Below are 16,781 nucleotides of genomic sequence, written 5' to 3' on the forward strand. Positions count from 1 at the left end.
ATCTTTCTCCCATCCCTAGCTATGCAAGACAGACCCATTCTATGATGTCAGCCCATGCAGAATAAATCTTTCTCCCATCCCTAGCTATGCAAGACAGACCCATTCCACGACATCAGCCCATACGGAATAAATCTTTCTCCCATCCCTAGCTATGCAAGACAGACCCATTCCACGACATCAGCCCATACGGAATAAATCTTCTCCCATCCCTAGCTATGCAAGACAGACCCATTCTATGATGTCAGCCCATACAGAATAAATCTTTCTCCCATCCCTAGCTATGCAAGACAGACCCATTCTATGACATCAGCCCATACAGAATAAATCTTTCTCCCATCCCTAGCTATGCAAGACAGACCCATTCCACGACATCAGCCCATACGGAATAAATCTTCTCCCATCCCTAGCTATGCAAGACAGACTCATTCCATGACATCAGCCCATACAGAATAAATCTTTCTCCCATCCCTAGCTATGCAAGACAGACCCATTCCACGACAGACCCATTCTATGATGTCAGCCCATACAGAATAAATCTTTCTCCCATCCCTAGCTATGCAAGACAGACCCATTCCATACAGAATAAATCTTTCTCCCATCCCTAGCTATGCAAGACAGCCCATCAGCCCACAGAATAAATCTTTCTCCCATCCCTAGCTATGCAAGACAGACCCATTCCATACGAGCTATCAGCCCATACAGCCCATACAGAATAAATCTTTCTCCCATCCCTAGCTATGCAAGACAGACCCATTCCACGACATCAGCCCATACAGAATAAATCTTTCTCCCATCCCTAGCTATGCAAGACAGACCCATTCTATGTCGGCCCATGCAGAATAAATCTTTCTCCCATCCCTAGCTATGCAAGACAGACCCATTCCACGACATCAGCCCATACGGAATAAATCTTTCTCCCATCCCTTGCTATGCAAGACAGACTCAATCCACGACATCAGCCCATACGGAATAAATCTTCTCCCATCCCTAGCTATGCAAGACAGACCCATTCCATGACATCAGCCCATACAGAATAAATCTTTCTCCCATCCCTAGCTAGACCCATTCTATGCAAGACAGACCCATCCCTAGCTATGCAAGACAGACCCATTCCACGACATCAGCCCATACGGAATAAATCTTTCTCCCATCCCTAGCTATGCAAGACAGACTCATTCCACGACATCAGCCCATACAGAATAAATCTTTCTCCCATCCCTAGCTATGCAAGACAGACCCATTCCACGACATCAGCCCATACGGAATAAATCTTTCTCCCATCCCTAGCTATGCAAGACAGACCCATTCTATGATGTCAGCCCATACAGAATAAATCTTTCTCCCATCCCTAGCTATGCAAGACAGACCCATTCCACGACATCAGCCCATACAGAATAAATCTTTCTCCCATCCCTAGCTATGCAAGACAGACCCATTCCACGACATCAGCCCATACAGAATAAATCTTTCTCCCATCCCTAGCTATGCAAGACAGACCCATTACGACATCAGCCCATAGAATAAATCTTTCTCCCATCCCTAGCTATGCAAGACAGACCCATTCCACGACATCAGCCCATACGGAATAAATCTTTCTCCCATCCCTAGCTCCATGACATCAGCCCATGAATAAATCTTCTCCCATCCCTAGCTATGCAAGACAGACCCATTCCATGACATCAGCCCCGGAATAAATCTTCTCCCCTAGCTATGGACATCAGCCCATAGATAAATCTTCTCCCATCCCTAGACAGACCCATTCCATGACATCAGCCCATACAGAATAAATCTTTCTCCCATCCCTAGCTATGCAAGACAGCCCATCAGCCCATGCAGAATAAATCTTTCTCCCATCCCTAGCTATGCAAGACAGACCCATTCCACGACATCAGCCCATATGCAAGAGAATAAATCAGAATAAATTTCTCCCATCCCTAGCTATGCAAGACAGACCCATTCCACGACATCAGCCCATACGGAATAAATCTTTCTCCCATCCCTAGCTATGCAAGACAGACCCATTCCATGACATCAGCCCATACAGAATAAATCTTTCTCCCATCCCTAGCTATGCAAGACAGACCCATTCTATGTCGGCCCATGCAGAATAAATCTTTCTCCCATCCCTAGCTATGCAAGACAGACCCATTCCACGACATCAGCCCATACGGAATAAATCTTTCTCCCATCCCTAGCTATGCAAGACAGACCCATTCCACGACATCAGCCCATACAGAATAAATCTTTCTCCCATCCCTAGCTATGCAAGACAGACCCATTCCATGACATCAGCCCATACACAGAATAAATCTTTCTCCCATCCCTAGCTATGCAAGACAGACCCATTCCATGACATCAGCCCATACAGAATAAATCTTTCTCCCATCCCTAGCTATGCAAGACAGACCCATTCCACGACATCAGCCCATACAGAATAAATCTTTCTCCCATCCCTAGCTATGCAAGACAGACCCATTCTATGACATCAGCCCATACAGAATAAATCTTTCTCCCATCCCTAGCTATGCAAGACAGACCCATTCCATGACATCAGCCCATACAGAATAAATCTTTCTCCCATCCCTAGCTATGCAAGACAGACCCATTCTATGATGTCAGCCCATACAGAATAAATCTTTCTCCCATCCCTAGCTATGCAAGACAGACCCATTCCACGACATCAGCCCATACGGAATAAATCTTTCTCCCATCCCTAGCTATGCAAGACAGACTCAATCCACGACATCAGCCCATACAGAATAAATCTTCTCCCATCCCTAGCTATGCAAGACAGACCCATTCCATGACCCATTCCACGACATCAGCCCATACATACAGAATAAATCTTTCTCCCATCCCTAGCTATGCAAGACAGACCCATTCTATGATCCCTAGCTATCAGCCCATGCAGAATAAATCTTTCTCCCATCCCTAGCTATGCAAGACAGACCCATTCCACGACATCAGCCCATACGGAATAAATCTTTCTCCCATCCCTAGCTATGCAAGACAGACTCAATCCACGACATCAGCCCATACGGAATAAATCTTCTCCCATCCCTAGCTATGCAAGACAGACTCATTCCATGACATCAGCCCATACAGAATAAATCTTTCTCCCATCCCTAGCTATGCAAGACAGACCCATTCTATGTCGGCCCATGCAGAATAAATCTTTCTCCCATCCCTAGCTATGCAAGACAGCCCATCAGCCCATACGGAATAAATCTTTCTCCCATCCCTAGCTATGCAAGACAGACCCATTCCACGACATCAGCCCATACAGAATAAATCTTTCTCCCATCCCTAGCTATGCAAGACAGACCCATTCTATGTCAGCCCATACAGAATAAATCTTTCTCCCATCCCTAGCTATGCAAGACAGACCCATTCCACGACATCAGCCCATACGGAATAAATCTTTCTCCCATCCCTAGCTATGCAAGACAGACCCATTCTATGATGTCAGCCCATACAGAATAAATCTTTCTCCCATCCCTAGCTATGCAAGACAGACCCATTCCACGACATCAGCCCATACGGAATAAATCTTTCTCCCATCCCTAGCTATGCAAGACAGACCCATTCTATGATGTCAGCCCATACAGAATAAATCTTTCTCCCATCCCTAGCTATGCAAGACAGACCCATTCCTATGACATCAGCCCATACAGAATAAATCTTTCTCCCATCCCTAGCTATGCAAGACAGACCCATTCTATGATGTCAGCCCATACAGAATAAATCTTTCTCCCATCCCTAGCTATGCAAGACAGACCCATTCTATGTCGGCCCATGCAGAATAAATCTTTCTCCCATCCCTAGCTATGCAAGACAGACCCATTCCACGACATCAGCCCATACGGAATAAATCTTTCTCCCATCCCTAGCTATGCAAGACCGACCCATTCTATGATGTCAGCCCATACAGAATAAATCTTTCTCCCATCCCTAGCTATGCAAGACAGACCCATTCCACGACATCAGCCCATACGGAATAAATCTTTCTCCCATCCCTAGCTATGCAAGACAGACCCATTCCACGACATCAGCCCATACAGAATAAATCTTTCTCCCATCCCTAGCTATGCAAGACAGACCCATTCCACGACATCAGCCCATACAGAATAAATCTTTCTCCCATCCCTAGCTATGCAAGACAGACCCATTCCACGATGTCAGCCCATACAGAATAAATCTTTCTCCCATCCCTAGCTATGCAAGACAGACCCATTCTATGTCGGCCCATGCAGAATAAATCTTTCTCCCATCCCTAGCTATGCAAGACAGACCCATTCCACGACATCAGCCCATACGGAATAAATCTTTCTCCCATCCCTAGCTATGCAAGACAGACCCATTCTATGATGTCAGCCCATACAGAATGTGAGTTCTCCCATCCCTAGCTATGCAAGATAGAATAATTTGTTATTCAAACTTTCATTATAAAAACTGTCTTATTAATTTGTAGTGTTAAATTATATTTGGGTGTACTTTTATATGTACAATTTATTTTTACTTTTATATGTAAAAATATTTACAATTATATGTAACACATGAAACAAACACAGCAAATATGATAGTGTAGGTTATTTATGATAAAACGGGCAAATAAAGAAGTTAATTTTTCAGTTATCTTTGTTTTATTCATGTAAAATAATGGTTTATTTATTGAATTGATGGCAGAAAAAGACTCAATCATATGCGGTCATGTGGGATAGAAAAAGTACACCCACATGACCACACATGATGGAGTCTTTTATTATTTGTTATTTTAAAGTGGCTGGATGTAGCCCAGTGGTAGAGCGCTCGATTGATGAATGGTCGGTCTAGGATCAACCCCACTGGAGGGTCCATTGGGTTATTTCTTGTTGCAACCAGTGCACGATGACTGGTGTATAAAAGGCTGTGATATGTGCTATCCTGTCGATGGGATGGTACATATAAAAGATCCGTTGCTGCTAATGTAGTGAAAAATGACCAAATGTTTGACATCCAATAGCCGATGATTAATCATATTCTCTAGTGGTGTCGTTAAACAAATCAAACCTATTTTAAAACTGTTATAATTCAGAATGGTCTAAAGAGGTGGCTAGCCTGTGTAAGGAATTTCGGAACAGCGGTGTGGTCGGTATTGACATCGCAATGTCCGAGTTTCTAAGCGACCAACATCCAGATGAGTGTCCACATAGACAGGCTTTCCTCACTGCAAAGAACGACGGCATACATCGGACAACACACGCGGGGGAGGTCGGCGAACCGGCCAATGTGTACGAGGTAAATTTCATTAAAGGAAGGGAATGTTTATTTCACAACGGGACATAGCCCAATGGTAAATCGCTCGCTTGATGCACGGTTGGTTTATCGATCCCCGTGGTGGGCCCATTGTGCTATATCTTTCTCCAGCCAGTGTACCACAACTGGCATATCAGAGGTCATGGTTTGTGCTATCCTGTCTGTGAGATGGTGCATATATATATATATATATATATATATATATATATATATATATATATATATATATATAAAAGATCCCTTGCTACTAATGGAAAAATGTAGCGGGTTTCGTCCCGAAGATTATATGTCAGAATTACCAAATGTTTGATATCCAATAGCTGATGATTAATAAATCAATAAATCAAGGATTAACAATGCTTGACTGGTCACGGCAAACGGCGTGACCTGCGTTAATGTACAGTCTGATGCCAAAATAAAAACATGGACTGACATACAGCGACAAGGTGTCTTAGTGAGCTATGACTCTTAAACAAGTCAGGGGTCTTGACATTTGTTGTGCGATTTCATTTTTGAAATCGGATTAGGTCCAAAATATTTACAATGACGTCTTCAAGCCTAATTTCTCATTCCAGCCAGTGCACTACGACTGGTATATCAAAGGCCGTGGTATGTACTACCCTGTCTGGGATGGTGCATATAAAAGATCCCTTGCAGCTAATTGAAAAGAGTAGCCCATGAAGTGGCAACAGCGGGTTTCCTCTCTCGATATCTGTGTGGTTCTTAACCATATGTCTGATGTCATATAACCATATATAAAATGTGTTGAGTTCGTCGTTAAGTAAAACATTTCTTTCTTCAAGTCTAACATAGTGAGGCTGATAGTTTAACTACATGTATATACTATAACACTCACTTCACAGGAAAAAAGCATGCTATATCACCTTACCGTATATGTGTTTGGTATCCCCTGCTCAAGCAACTTTTCTTCCCTTTTATTTAATATATTTTCCAGGAGAGCATAACTCAATCCACCCCCCACCCCCCCCCACCCCCCTTATAAATTTCAGCCACCAGAGAGATACCCCCTTTAAACATTCTTGCATATTCACCTGGTTTGATCTAATTTTGGTTTTTCAGTATGACGTTGATGTAGTTTAGCAGCAAGTAGTAGAAAGATAACATTTCAATAGTTATTAAAAAGATGTTTAACGACATTTCCGCACATTTTAAAGTAAGGCGGGATGTAGTCCAGCTTGATGCATGGTCAGTTTGGGATCGATCTTCGTCGGTGGGCCCTTTGGGCTATTTATTATTCCATATTCCAGCCAGTACACCACAACTGGTATATCAAATGTCATGGTATGTGCTATCCTCTCTGTGGGATGTAGTCCAGCTTGATGCGAGGTCAGTTTGGGATCGATCCCTGTTGATGGGCCTATAGGGCTATTTCTCATTCCAGCCAGTACAGCACAACTGGTATATCAAAGGTCGTAGTGTGTGCTATCCTCTCTGTGGGATGATGCATATAAAAGATCCTTGCTACTAATGGAAAAATGTAGTGGGTTCCTCTCTTAGACTTGGGGGTGAGGGGGGGGGTGAGAAGTAGCCCAGTGGTAAAGCACTCGCTTGATGGGTGGTCGGTTTGGGATCGATTCCCGTCAATGAGACCACTGGGCTGTTTCTCGCGACAGTCAGTGCACCATGACTGGAACATCAAAAGCCGTGGTATGTGCTATCTTGTCTATGGGATGGTGCATATAAAAGATCCCTTGATGCTAGTCAAAAAGAGTAGCTCATGAAGTGGCAACAGCAGGTTTTCTCCCTCAATATCTATGTGGTCCTTAACCATACCTGTATGTCCGATGCCATATAACCATAAATAAAATGTGTTGAGTGTGTCATTAAATAAACCATTTCCTTCCTTCCTTCTCTTAGACTTGGTCAGAATAACCAAATATTTGACATCCAATTAGCCAGTGATTAATAAATCAATGTGCTCTAGTGGTGTCATTAAAAAAAGCAAACTTTGTATGTCAATCGATCTGTCTTTGTATGTATGTCAAAGTATATATGTCAATTTCTTACAATTAACATGTAACGTCAATATTTTATTATTTTTATTTTTTATTTTTTCAATTCATCTTACCTTTTTGATGTATCATTTCAATGAATGATTGCTATTTGTAGGCGCTGGATGATTACTATGCTGAAAGAATTGGACATGGCTACCGCAGTATTCTAGATGCCAAATTGTATGAGAGAATAAAACGGGAGGGCATCCATTTTGAGACGTGTCCCATATCCAGTCTGAAGACGGCTGGAGCATCAAGTAGAACTGACCATCCGATTCTCAGGTGTGTCACCTTTAAGTCATTTGAACATGATTTTTTTTTGTGATTACAGGTCTCAAACTTATGAATTTTTCACCCACAGCATTTTATGTTTACATTGCCGTGGTTGAAACAATCGAACTGATGGCAATATTTAGCCTGCCTCCTGCAATTATTTTAGGGAGTGGGTGGTGGTCAACTGCAAAATGTGCTAACCTGAGACCTTTTTACCATGTATTTAAAATTCCATCATTCTACAGTGTTCTGCACTCGGTTTATAACTTACTCTTCTTTGGCTAGTGGAGAAACAAAATTTACTAGCCAAGCTTAAAATGTTACTCGCCACAGTGCGACACTACTCATTTTGTATCATTTATGAATGTGTTGTAAGTATCTGGATTGTTTTCGCCAAATTACTAAAATCAACGACGAGTTCCGAATTGTACCGACAATTAATACGGAATTCACAGTGATCAATCGGACAACTTCGTAAATAGCGAAATGTTCCGACTGCACAATGATGTCAACAAATTTTATTTGTTTTCGCTGCTAGGACTCTGAACGCACATGGCAAATAATTTAATACTTAGACGTTTTTGGAATCAGTCGCCAGATGGCGACGATAATAAATTCAATCAGTCGCCATGCCAACATTTTGGTCGCATTGGCGACCATTTTGGTCGCAACGTAGAACACTGTTCTACCCTCAAAATTAGTTGTAATCCCTGTAAAAATGTGTAGTGATTTGTTTGCAACCCTATATAGCTGTTTGGTAGTAATTAATGCTAATACATGTGTATGAATAAATAGAGAATAACTAGTTACTGACGTCGAATATCTGCTTTATCCTGTGAAGGTAAGAATGGGAAATTCTGTGAGGCTCTGCCATAAAAATTAAGGGGAAAAGCTATTATTTCTGTTATTTCAGCCACATTGTACGATGACCTAGAGGTCAAATGAGCAATTTTGTAATGTAGCTATGCGTGTGACGTCAAAAGTCGTAATCTGCTAGTATACTTTTGTGACTTTGCTTTAATCAGTCGTCATAATCTGTGAATAGAAACAGTGGTTGCAGGATAAATGTTGTTATCCAGATTCGAGCATTTTCGTTTAATTCGGGCAAAAACAAGCCTGGCCCCATACAAAAATGGGAGCCTGTACGCCTATGAAGCCAGATGCCTATATCTTACTGATTTAAAATATTCTTTTGTTCATGGCATAAACAAAAATAATTTGCTTTTAAAACAAGCATAATATGCACCAATTCAAGAATGTGCTGGGGTGCCAATAAACATTCCTTTCTTTTGTGTGAACCAGGTTCGCCACTGATGGCGCTAACTTCTCCATCAACACAGACGACCCAACCGTCCTGGGTAATGACCTGACAGATGACTACCTCATGGCTCTCGAGTTCGGATTGACGGAAAAACAAATACAGACATCGGTATGTAGTTTGTTTAGTCAGTTTATACATAGAGAATAATTAACTAGTTAATGCGTAGGATATCGGCTTATAGAGAATAATTAACTAGTTAATGCGTAGGATATCGGCTTATAGAGAATAATTAACTAGTTAATGCGTACGATATCGGCTTATAGAGAATAATTAACTAGTTAATGCGTACGATATCGGCTTATAGAGAATAATTAACTAGTTAATGTGTAGGATATCGGCTTATAGAGAATAATTAACTAGTTAATGCGTACGATATCGGCTTATAGAGAATAATTAACTAGTTAATGCGTACGATATCGGCTTATAGAGAATAATTAACTAGTTAATGCGTAGGATATCGGCTTATAGAGAATAATTAACTAGTTAATGCGTAGGATATCGGCTTATAGAGAATAATTAACTAGTTAATGCGTAGGATATCGGCTTTATTCTGTGACGGTAAGAATGGGAAATTCTGCGACGCTCTACCGAGCGGAATTTCTCATTCGGCTTGAACAGGATAAAGCAGATATCCTACATCATTAACTAGTTATTATCTTTATCCTGCAGACCATAAAAAACAGAGGTCAAATGAGCGATTTTGTAATGTAGTTATGCGTGTGACGTCACAATATATGACTTTGCTTTATGCATCATCGTATTCTGTCAATAGAAATGGTGGTTGCAGGATAAATGTACGTGTATGTAAGTACATGTAACTACTCATTAAAGGGACATTCCTGAGTTTGCTGCAATTTGTAAGATGTTATCGACTAAGAGAGACTTTTTGACGATTGTAATTACGTATCAAATATATTTTTCTGCATAAAATATTAGTGGCTGTATATAAACATGTTTCTGATCGTTCTAATATTTGTACTACTACTATTTATTTCCTAAAAAATTTTTTTTCGTACGTACGAAATTATTTGAAGACGAAATCCAGTTTGGGCTTCTTACAAATATTAAGTCAACAAGAAACACATTGAATATACAGACACTGATATTCTAAACAAGAAAATATATTTAAAATATAAGTTTAATCGTAGAAATATTGTATTAGTTGGAAACATCTTACAATGCAGCAAATTCAGGAATGTCCCTTTAACTCTTGAATTTGGACTGATGAAAAAACAAATACAGATTTTGGTATGTACTCTGTTTAGTCAGTGTATACATGTATGCATGTAGCCACCTGTCAAGTTCTTGGATATTTACTGATGAAAAAAAAAGAAGAAAGAAATGTTTTATTTAACAACGCACTCAACACATTTTAATTATGGTTATATGGTATCAGACATATGGGTTGAGGACCACACAGATATTGAGAGAGGAAACCCGCTGTCGCCACTTCATGAGTTACTCTTTTTGAGTAGCAGCAAGGGATCTTTTATATGCACCATCCCACACAGGACAGTACATACCACGACCTTTATTACACCAGTTGTGGAGCACTGGCTAGAACAAGAAATAGCCAAATGGATCCACCGATGGGGATGACTGATGGAAAAACAGATACAGACACCGCTGTATAATTTGTTTAGTCACTGTATACATGTATATATAGGTGTGATGGGCTGAGGAGGGAGAGCATTAGATACTCATTAAAATCTTGAATGTGGACTGGTGGAAAAACAAATAATTAGATCTATGGTAATTTTTGAAGTTCATTAAGTACAATGTATGAACTACAGAATCGCTTTACACATTGTATGAACGGTGTAGCGTATTACATGTATATATAGTGTGAAGCCATCCATACATATGTATATCAGTAATTTTTATCCATCAGCACCACGACTGGTGTACCAAAGAGCCATGGTATGTGCTATCCTGTCTGTAGGATGGTGCATATAAAAGATCCCTTGCTGCTAATGATAAAATGTTGTGGGTTTCCTCTCTGAGACACTGTCAGAATTACCAAACCTTTCACATCCAATAACCGATGATTAATAAATCAATGTGCTCTAGTGGTGTTGTTAAACAAAACGAACTAACTTTTTTTCTTAATTGGGACAGACAGAAAAACAAATAGAGAAATCAGTACTGGGGTATGTACAATGTACAATGTACATGTATATACAACAGCCTGTATTGTCTGGCATCAAATAGCAGATTTATTGTTCATGCGTGTTCTTTTTTATTATCTCTTACAAGTGCTATTTTTCGTTGTGTTATTGTATTTTGTTTTTAATTCAGTGCTACAGGCAATTCAGTAAATTTATCATGAAATATAGGTAGTACTAAATCAAATATCTTCAGGCTGGGTCAAAGTTCGAGGTGCACTGACCTTTTGATAGAGAAGTTAACACCACAAGTCCTGTGATTGGTGGTAAATGTGAGTGTGTTGGTTGTAAAAAAAAGACATATCTGGCCAAAAAATGTATGCAATTTTATTTCATCAGTACCACTGTTTCAAGTAGCCTTATGATTGAAACGTGCGGGGTACCTGTAAAACAAATACTCAAATTGTGTGCGGAACTAGGGTAGTCATAGACGCAACCCATTATCTCTGAAATGAGCAGCTTAATCCCCAATTTTTTCTGATTGACTTTAAGGGTGAGGGGTGGTAGTATTTATATCCATGGTTTCTTTGTTGATTGATATGTCGCAGATAGGAGTTTTAGCCACATGTGTTACTATGGTCGTCTGTAGGATTTGATTTGGTAGTACCGGTATGCACTTATACAAGGAAGGAAATGTTTTATTTAATGACGCACTGAACACATTTTATTTATGGTTATATGGCGTCAGACATACCACACAGATATTGAGAAAGGAAACCTGCTGTTGCCACTTAATGGGCTACTCTTTTCGATTAGCAGCAAGGGTATACCAGTTGTGGTGCACTGGCTGGAACGAGAAATAGCCCAGTGGGTCCACCGACGGGGACACCCTATACAATGTCATGTAATTACTAAAACCTTTCACTCAAGTTTCGATTTGACAGTTTGGAAAACAGATGCAGTAGTATTACATGTCAGGACTTATCATCTTCTTTTCTTTTGTCAGATTTTTAATGCTGCATGGTCGAGCTTTGCTTCCGACAAGGAGAAGCAAGAGATAATAAAGAAACTGGTCGAAGTGTATGGTGAAAACTAACACAGCGGAGACGCCAGAACTATGCAGGACAATAATTTACAATGTACATGTACATGTATACTAGCTGCATCGTAATTGGAAAAAAAAGAACATTATTCAGTTGACTAAAAATATGCAACACAATTAACAATAGCAGTACTGTGATAAAAAAGGAAAGAAGATTATTTAGTTCAGACTGAAAAGATTATTCAGTTAAGACTAAAATATATAACACAATTAACAATAACTGCACGTTGATTTAAAAAAAGGAAAGATTATTCAGTTAAGACTAATTTATACAATACAATTAACAATAGCTGCACTGTGATTTTAAACAAGAAAATATTATTTAGTTAAGATTGAAAAGATTATTCAGTTAAGACTTAAATATTCAACACAATTAACAATATAACTACAATGCAATTTTAAAAAAAGATCATTTAGTTAAGACTGAAAGGATTATTCAGTAATTAAGACTAAAATGTAAACACAATTAACAATAGAATGTAGCTGCACTTTGATTTTAAAAAAGAAAAGATTATTCATTTAAGACTAGAAATATACAACACAATTAATAACAGCTGCACTTTGATTTTAAAAAGGTTTAAAACTCCAGAAAACTACGAATTATAGAAAACAATTAGTAATAGATTACTGCACATTGGTTTTTTCAAAAGAATTAAATAGAAGACTATAGACTATAAACAGAGGCAGATCTAAAGGGGGGGGGGGGGGGCAGGGGCCCGGTCCCCCACTAAATTTTGCGAGTTATAATTTTATTATATATTAATTTAAAAACATTTTATGATCCCCATCCAAACCTCCCCCAAAGTTCCCTTGTCATTTCGCCTGTCATTGGGCTCCCCCCCCCCCCCCCCAAATGGATTTTCTGGATCTGCCACTGATAGAGAACAATTAATAATTGCACTGCTGTGAGTTAATTTTTAAAAGGATTAAAGAGAAGACTTAGAATTATACATTGTACATAACAATAGCTGAACAAGAATTATACATATCAGTTAATAGTACATGTACATGTAGATGCATTGTGATTGAAAAAAAAGAAGATTAATGGTTTATTCCGATGAATACAACAATAGGTGCATGACTCTTGTACTTTAAATCCATTTTATCTGTATATATGTAATTGTAATCAATTATGTAATTAGAAGTTAACAGTTGGGTGCAAACTGATCATAACTGATGATCAATGATGAAATTTTACTTTTAACTACAACACCATGACATTCAAAAAAGATATTATACACGGGGAATAACTGGTTACTGTCTTAAGATATCGGGTTTATCCTACATTCGCCATTCGACCTGAGCAGGATAAAGCCGATATCTTAAGACAGTAACCTATTATTTCTTTTATTCTGCAATTCTACAGGAATAGTCAAAAAATCATTATTTATTCCATTTTTGTGTACGCAAATCGAGTATTACACACAAGATACATGACGTCTTTTTTGTTTGTTAAGATGCTAGCTACATTCTGTCACATTCAAAAATACAAGTTTTATATTGTTATCACAAAACTTAAATATATTCTTATTTACTGTACTAAAACAAATAATTTAAAGAGTGTTCATTAAAAATCTAGTCTGAAATACTCGAGTCGAGTCGATCGGGCCTATGTCACATGACCTATATTTTTTTGTCATTGACAAAAGAATTGGGCACAAGTTTGACAACTTACGAGGCCCTCTTCTATATTCATACAATATACTTGGCAACCTATATTACATACATGTAGCTGTAAATATAAACTACATGTATACATTCAAGGATAACCAGTGCAAGGAAATGTATTATATACAAAAGAATGTGAATAAAACAAAATGATGCAAAAATTACACAAATAGTACATCATGTGCAGTTAAACTCGCAATCACATTTACAAATAATCCTTATGGTAATTTAAATAATACTGTATTAATCAAAATGATGAGTTTTTTAATATATATTTGAACATAAGTAAATATTTCTTTATTATTAGCATTGTTTAATGTGCTTCGACCATATACACGTAACAGTACATGTAATTATAAATCTATTGGTTGAAAATGGTGTAAGGAATTACATAGAATCTGTCTCTGTTGTTCATATTTTTTACATTGAAAGAAAAAAATTAATATTGTTTTCTAATCTGTATCCATTTACACGAAGGGTCTGTGGTAAGTCCACATCTGTAAAAATCGGCGTTTAAAGGGCTACATCCATGTCGCAATCTTGTATACATGTAATATATTTTTTGTTCTTTTTCCATGAGGAAAATAATATGGAACTTTATTTGCCATATGGAACTTTATTTGCCACATTCAACAGCCGAATGGCTACAAAATCTTCCAAAGTACACAGTTCTAGTTCCGGTCAATTGACGTCAAATTCTTTCTTTCACGTGAGCGGTGCCCAGGTATGCTCTAACATACATCTCAGAGATCCTAATTTTCCACTCACCGTCCCAAACCCTCTTCACCCTGTGTTTTCTCATGTCCAGCAGTCCATAATCATTTCTCAGCCCAACGGGGGCAAGACGTAGCCCAGTGGTAGAGTGCTCGCTTGATGCACGGTCCGTTTGGGATCGATCCCCGTCAGTGGGCCCATTGGGCTATTTCTCACTCCAGCCAGTGCACCACGACTGGTACATTAAAGGCTGTGGTATGTGCTATCCTATGTATGGGATGGTGCATATAAAAGATCCCTTGCTGTTAATCGAAAAGATTAGCTCATTAAGTGTCGACAGTCGGTTTCCTCCCTCAATGTCTGTGTGGTCCATAACCATGTGTCCGACGCCATATAACCGTAAATAAAATGTGTTGAGTGCATCGTTAAATAAACCATTTCCTTCCTTCCTTCCTTCTCAGCAGAACGTATTTCTGTTGGCTTGCTATTTATATATAAAAAGAACCAACTAAAACAGCAGGCCATATTTTACTTCTTGTTCGAACCTTATGACAACTAGAATAAAATAGAAATGTTTTATTTAACGATGCACTCAACACATTATTTACAGTTGTTAGGCGTCAGACATATGGTTAAGGACCACACAGATATTGAGAGGAAACCCGCTGTCGCCACTTCATGGGATACTCTTTTCGATTAGCAGCAAGGGATCTTTTATATGCACCGTCCCACAGACAGGGTAGTACATACCACAACCTTTGATATACCAGTCGTGGTGTTGTAATAACTAAGTCTTGTATTCACAAAATCAGGTTTGCCAATCTCAGGTCACGTATATGAAAATTAAAATCAATTATCGTATGCACTAGTATTCAGTTTTTCTATTTACTACATTTTGCTATACACTAGATCAATATCATATTGTTGTGCACTGAATCATATATTATATATTTTGTAAACCAAAGAAATTCTGTTATCTGTCAATTTTAAGCATGTTCTTATTATATTAAATAAATATTTTAAAAACAAAAGGATTAGTACTCGTTATTTTTTAGAAACAAAATGTGTTGTGGTTGCTGTGATTATTTTGGATGTTTTTTCAGGCTTGTTGAAATAAGCTGGCAATTTTCATTGTAACGTTACATACAAAAGTTGACAATTGGAATTCTACCTACATGTATATCTCTTCATTTTGACTTTGTTAAGTAGACACAAAATCCATCTAAATTTACCAGTTGTGGTGCACTGGTTGGAACGAGAAAAAAACACACAATCAGCTGAATGGATCTACTGAGGTGGTTTGATCCTGGGACGTGAACACTTCAGTCGAGCACTCATCCGACTCGGCTAACTCCTGCCCGTTATGAGGTATGGAAGAAAACATTATATTTAACAACACACTCAACACATTTTATTTATGGTTATATGGCGTCAGGCATATAGTTAAAGACCACACAGATATTGAGAGAGGAAACCTGCTGTCGCAACTGTATATCCAACGTTTCTCCAGTTCATTTAAATGCATGTGCAGGAAGTTTACTGTGGGCGGATGGACGTGCCTAGACTGGCGAGCGAAGTTTATAGGGGGGTGGTTGAGACTTTCATGGTAATTTACCCATTGTTGACAGAGTTATAGCCCTTGAACTTAGGAGATACGGAAAAAATATTTTCGGACTTTTTTGTTTTTGAATGCCTTAAGATATTGAGATGAAATTTGGTATGTATAGCTTTCTCACGTAGTTACAGTTTGGTATGTGCGCAGGAAATTTTGCAGGGGGGGGGGGGGGGGGGGTGTCGAGGTGTCTGGCGAAGCCCTTGACCACATTTTTTTGGGAAAGAAATTACATTAAAAATCGGGATATGTCATTTTTGTTCGCCTTGAGCAGACGTAAGTGCTAGCCATAGACGTAAATTTACACATTTTTGTGAATATGGGTCCAGGTTTCTGTGTTAAACTTGTAATAAAATGGTAGTTTAATCAATCCATTATAGATCTGTGTACGTGTCTTATGTGTGTATGTATGTGCCCTTTCTCTCTTCACGTGTGTACGTCTCCCTTTCCTCGATCCAGCTACTGCACCATGACTGCTATACAAAGGCCATGATATGTGCTATCCTGTCTGGGATGGTGGATATAAAAGATATCTTGCTACTTATGGACAAAAATATAGCAGATTTCCTTTCTAAGACTATGTCAGAAATATCAAATGTTTCACATCCAACAGCCCATGAGTAATAAAGCAATTTCCTCTAGTGATGTCGCTAAACAAAACAAACGTTTAAATGTT

General features: G+C 38.8%; 1 protein-coding gene across 1 annotated transcript in view; it reads left to right on the forward strand.

Annotated features, from left to right (window-relative positions):
- Window positions 1-15,524, forward strand: part of LOC121377488 (adenosine deaminase-like) — a 31,273-nt gene extending 15,749 nt beyond the window's left edge. The window contains exons 5-8 of the mRNA XM_041505498.1: window positions 5,075-5,277; window positions 7,426-7,592; window positions 8,886-9,012; window positions 12,016-15,524. Of these exons, the coding sequence (XP_041361432.1) occupies window positions 5,075-5,277; window positions 7,426-7,592; window positions 8,886-9,012; window positions 12,016-12,105 (587 nt within the window). The 3' untranslated portion in view covers window positions 12,106-15,524. The remainder of the gene's footprint in view (window positions 1-5,074; window positions 5,278-7,425; window positions 7,593-8,885; window positions 9,013-12,015) is intronic.
- Window positions 15,525-16,781: the final 1,257 nt, after the last annotated feature.

This window comes from Gigantopelta aegis, chromosome 7 (genome assembly GCF_016097555.1).
Source record: "Gigantopelta aegis isolate Gae_Host chromosome 7, Gae_host_genome, whole genome shotgun sequence".
Taxonomy (NCBI): Eukaryota; Metazoa; Mollusca; class Gastropoda; order Neomphalida; family Peltospiridae; genus Gigantopelta; species Gigantopelta aegis.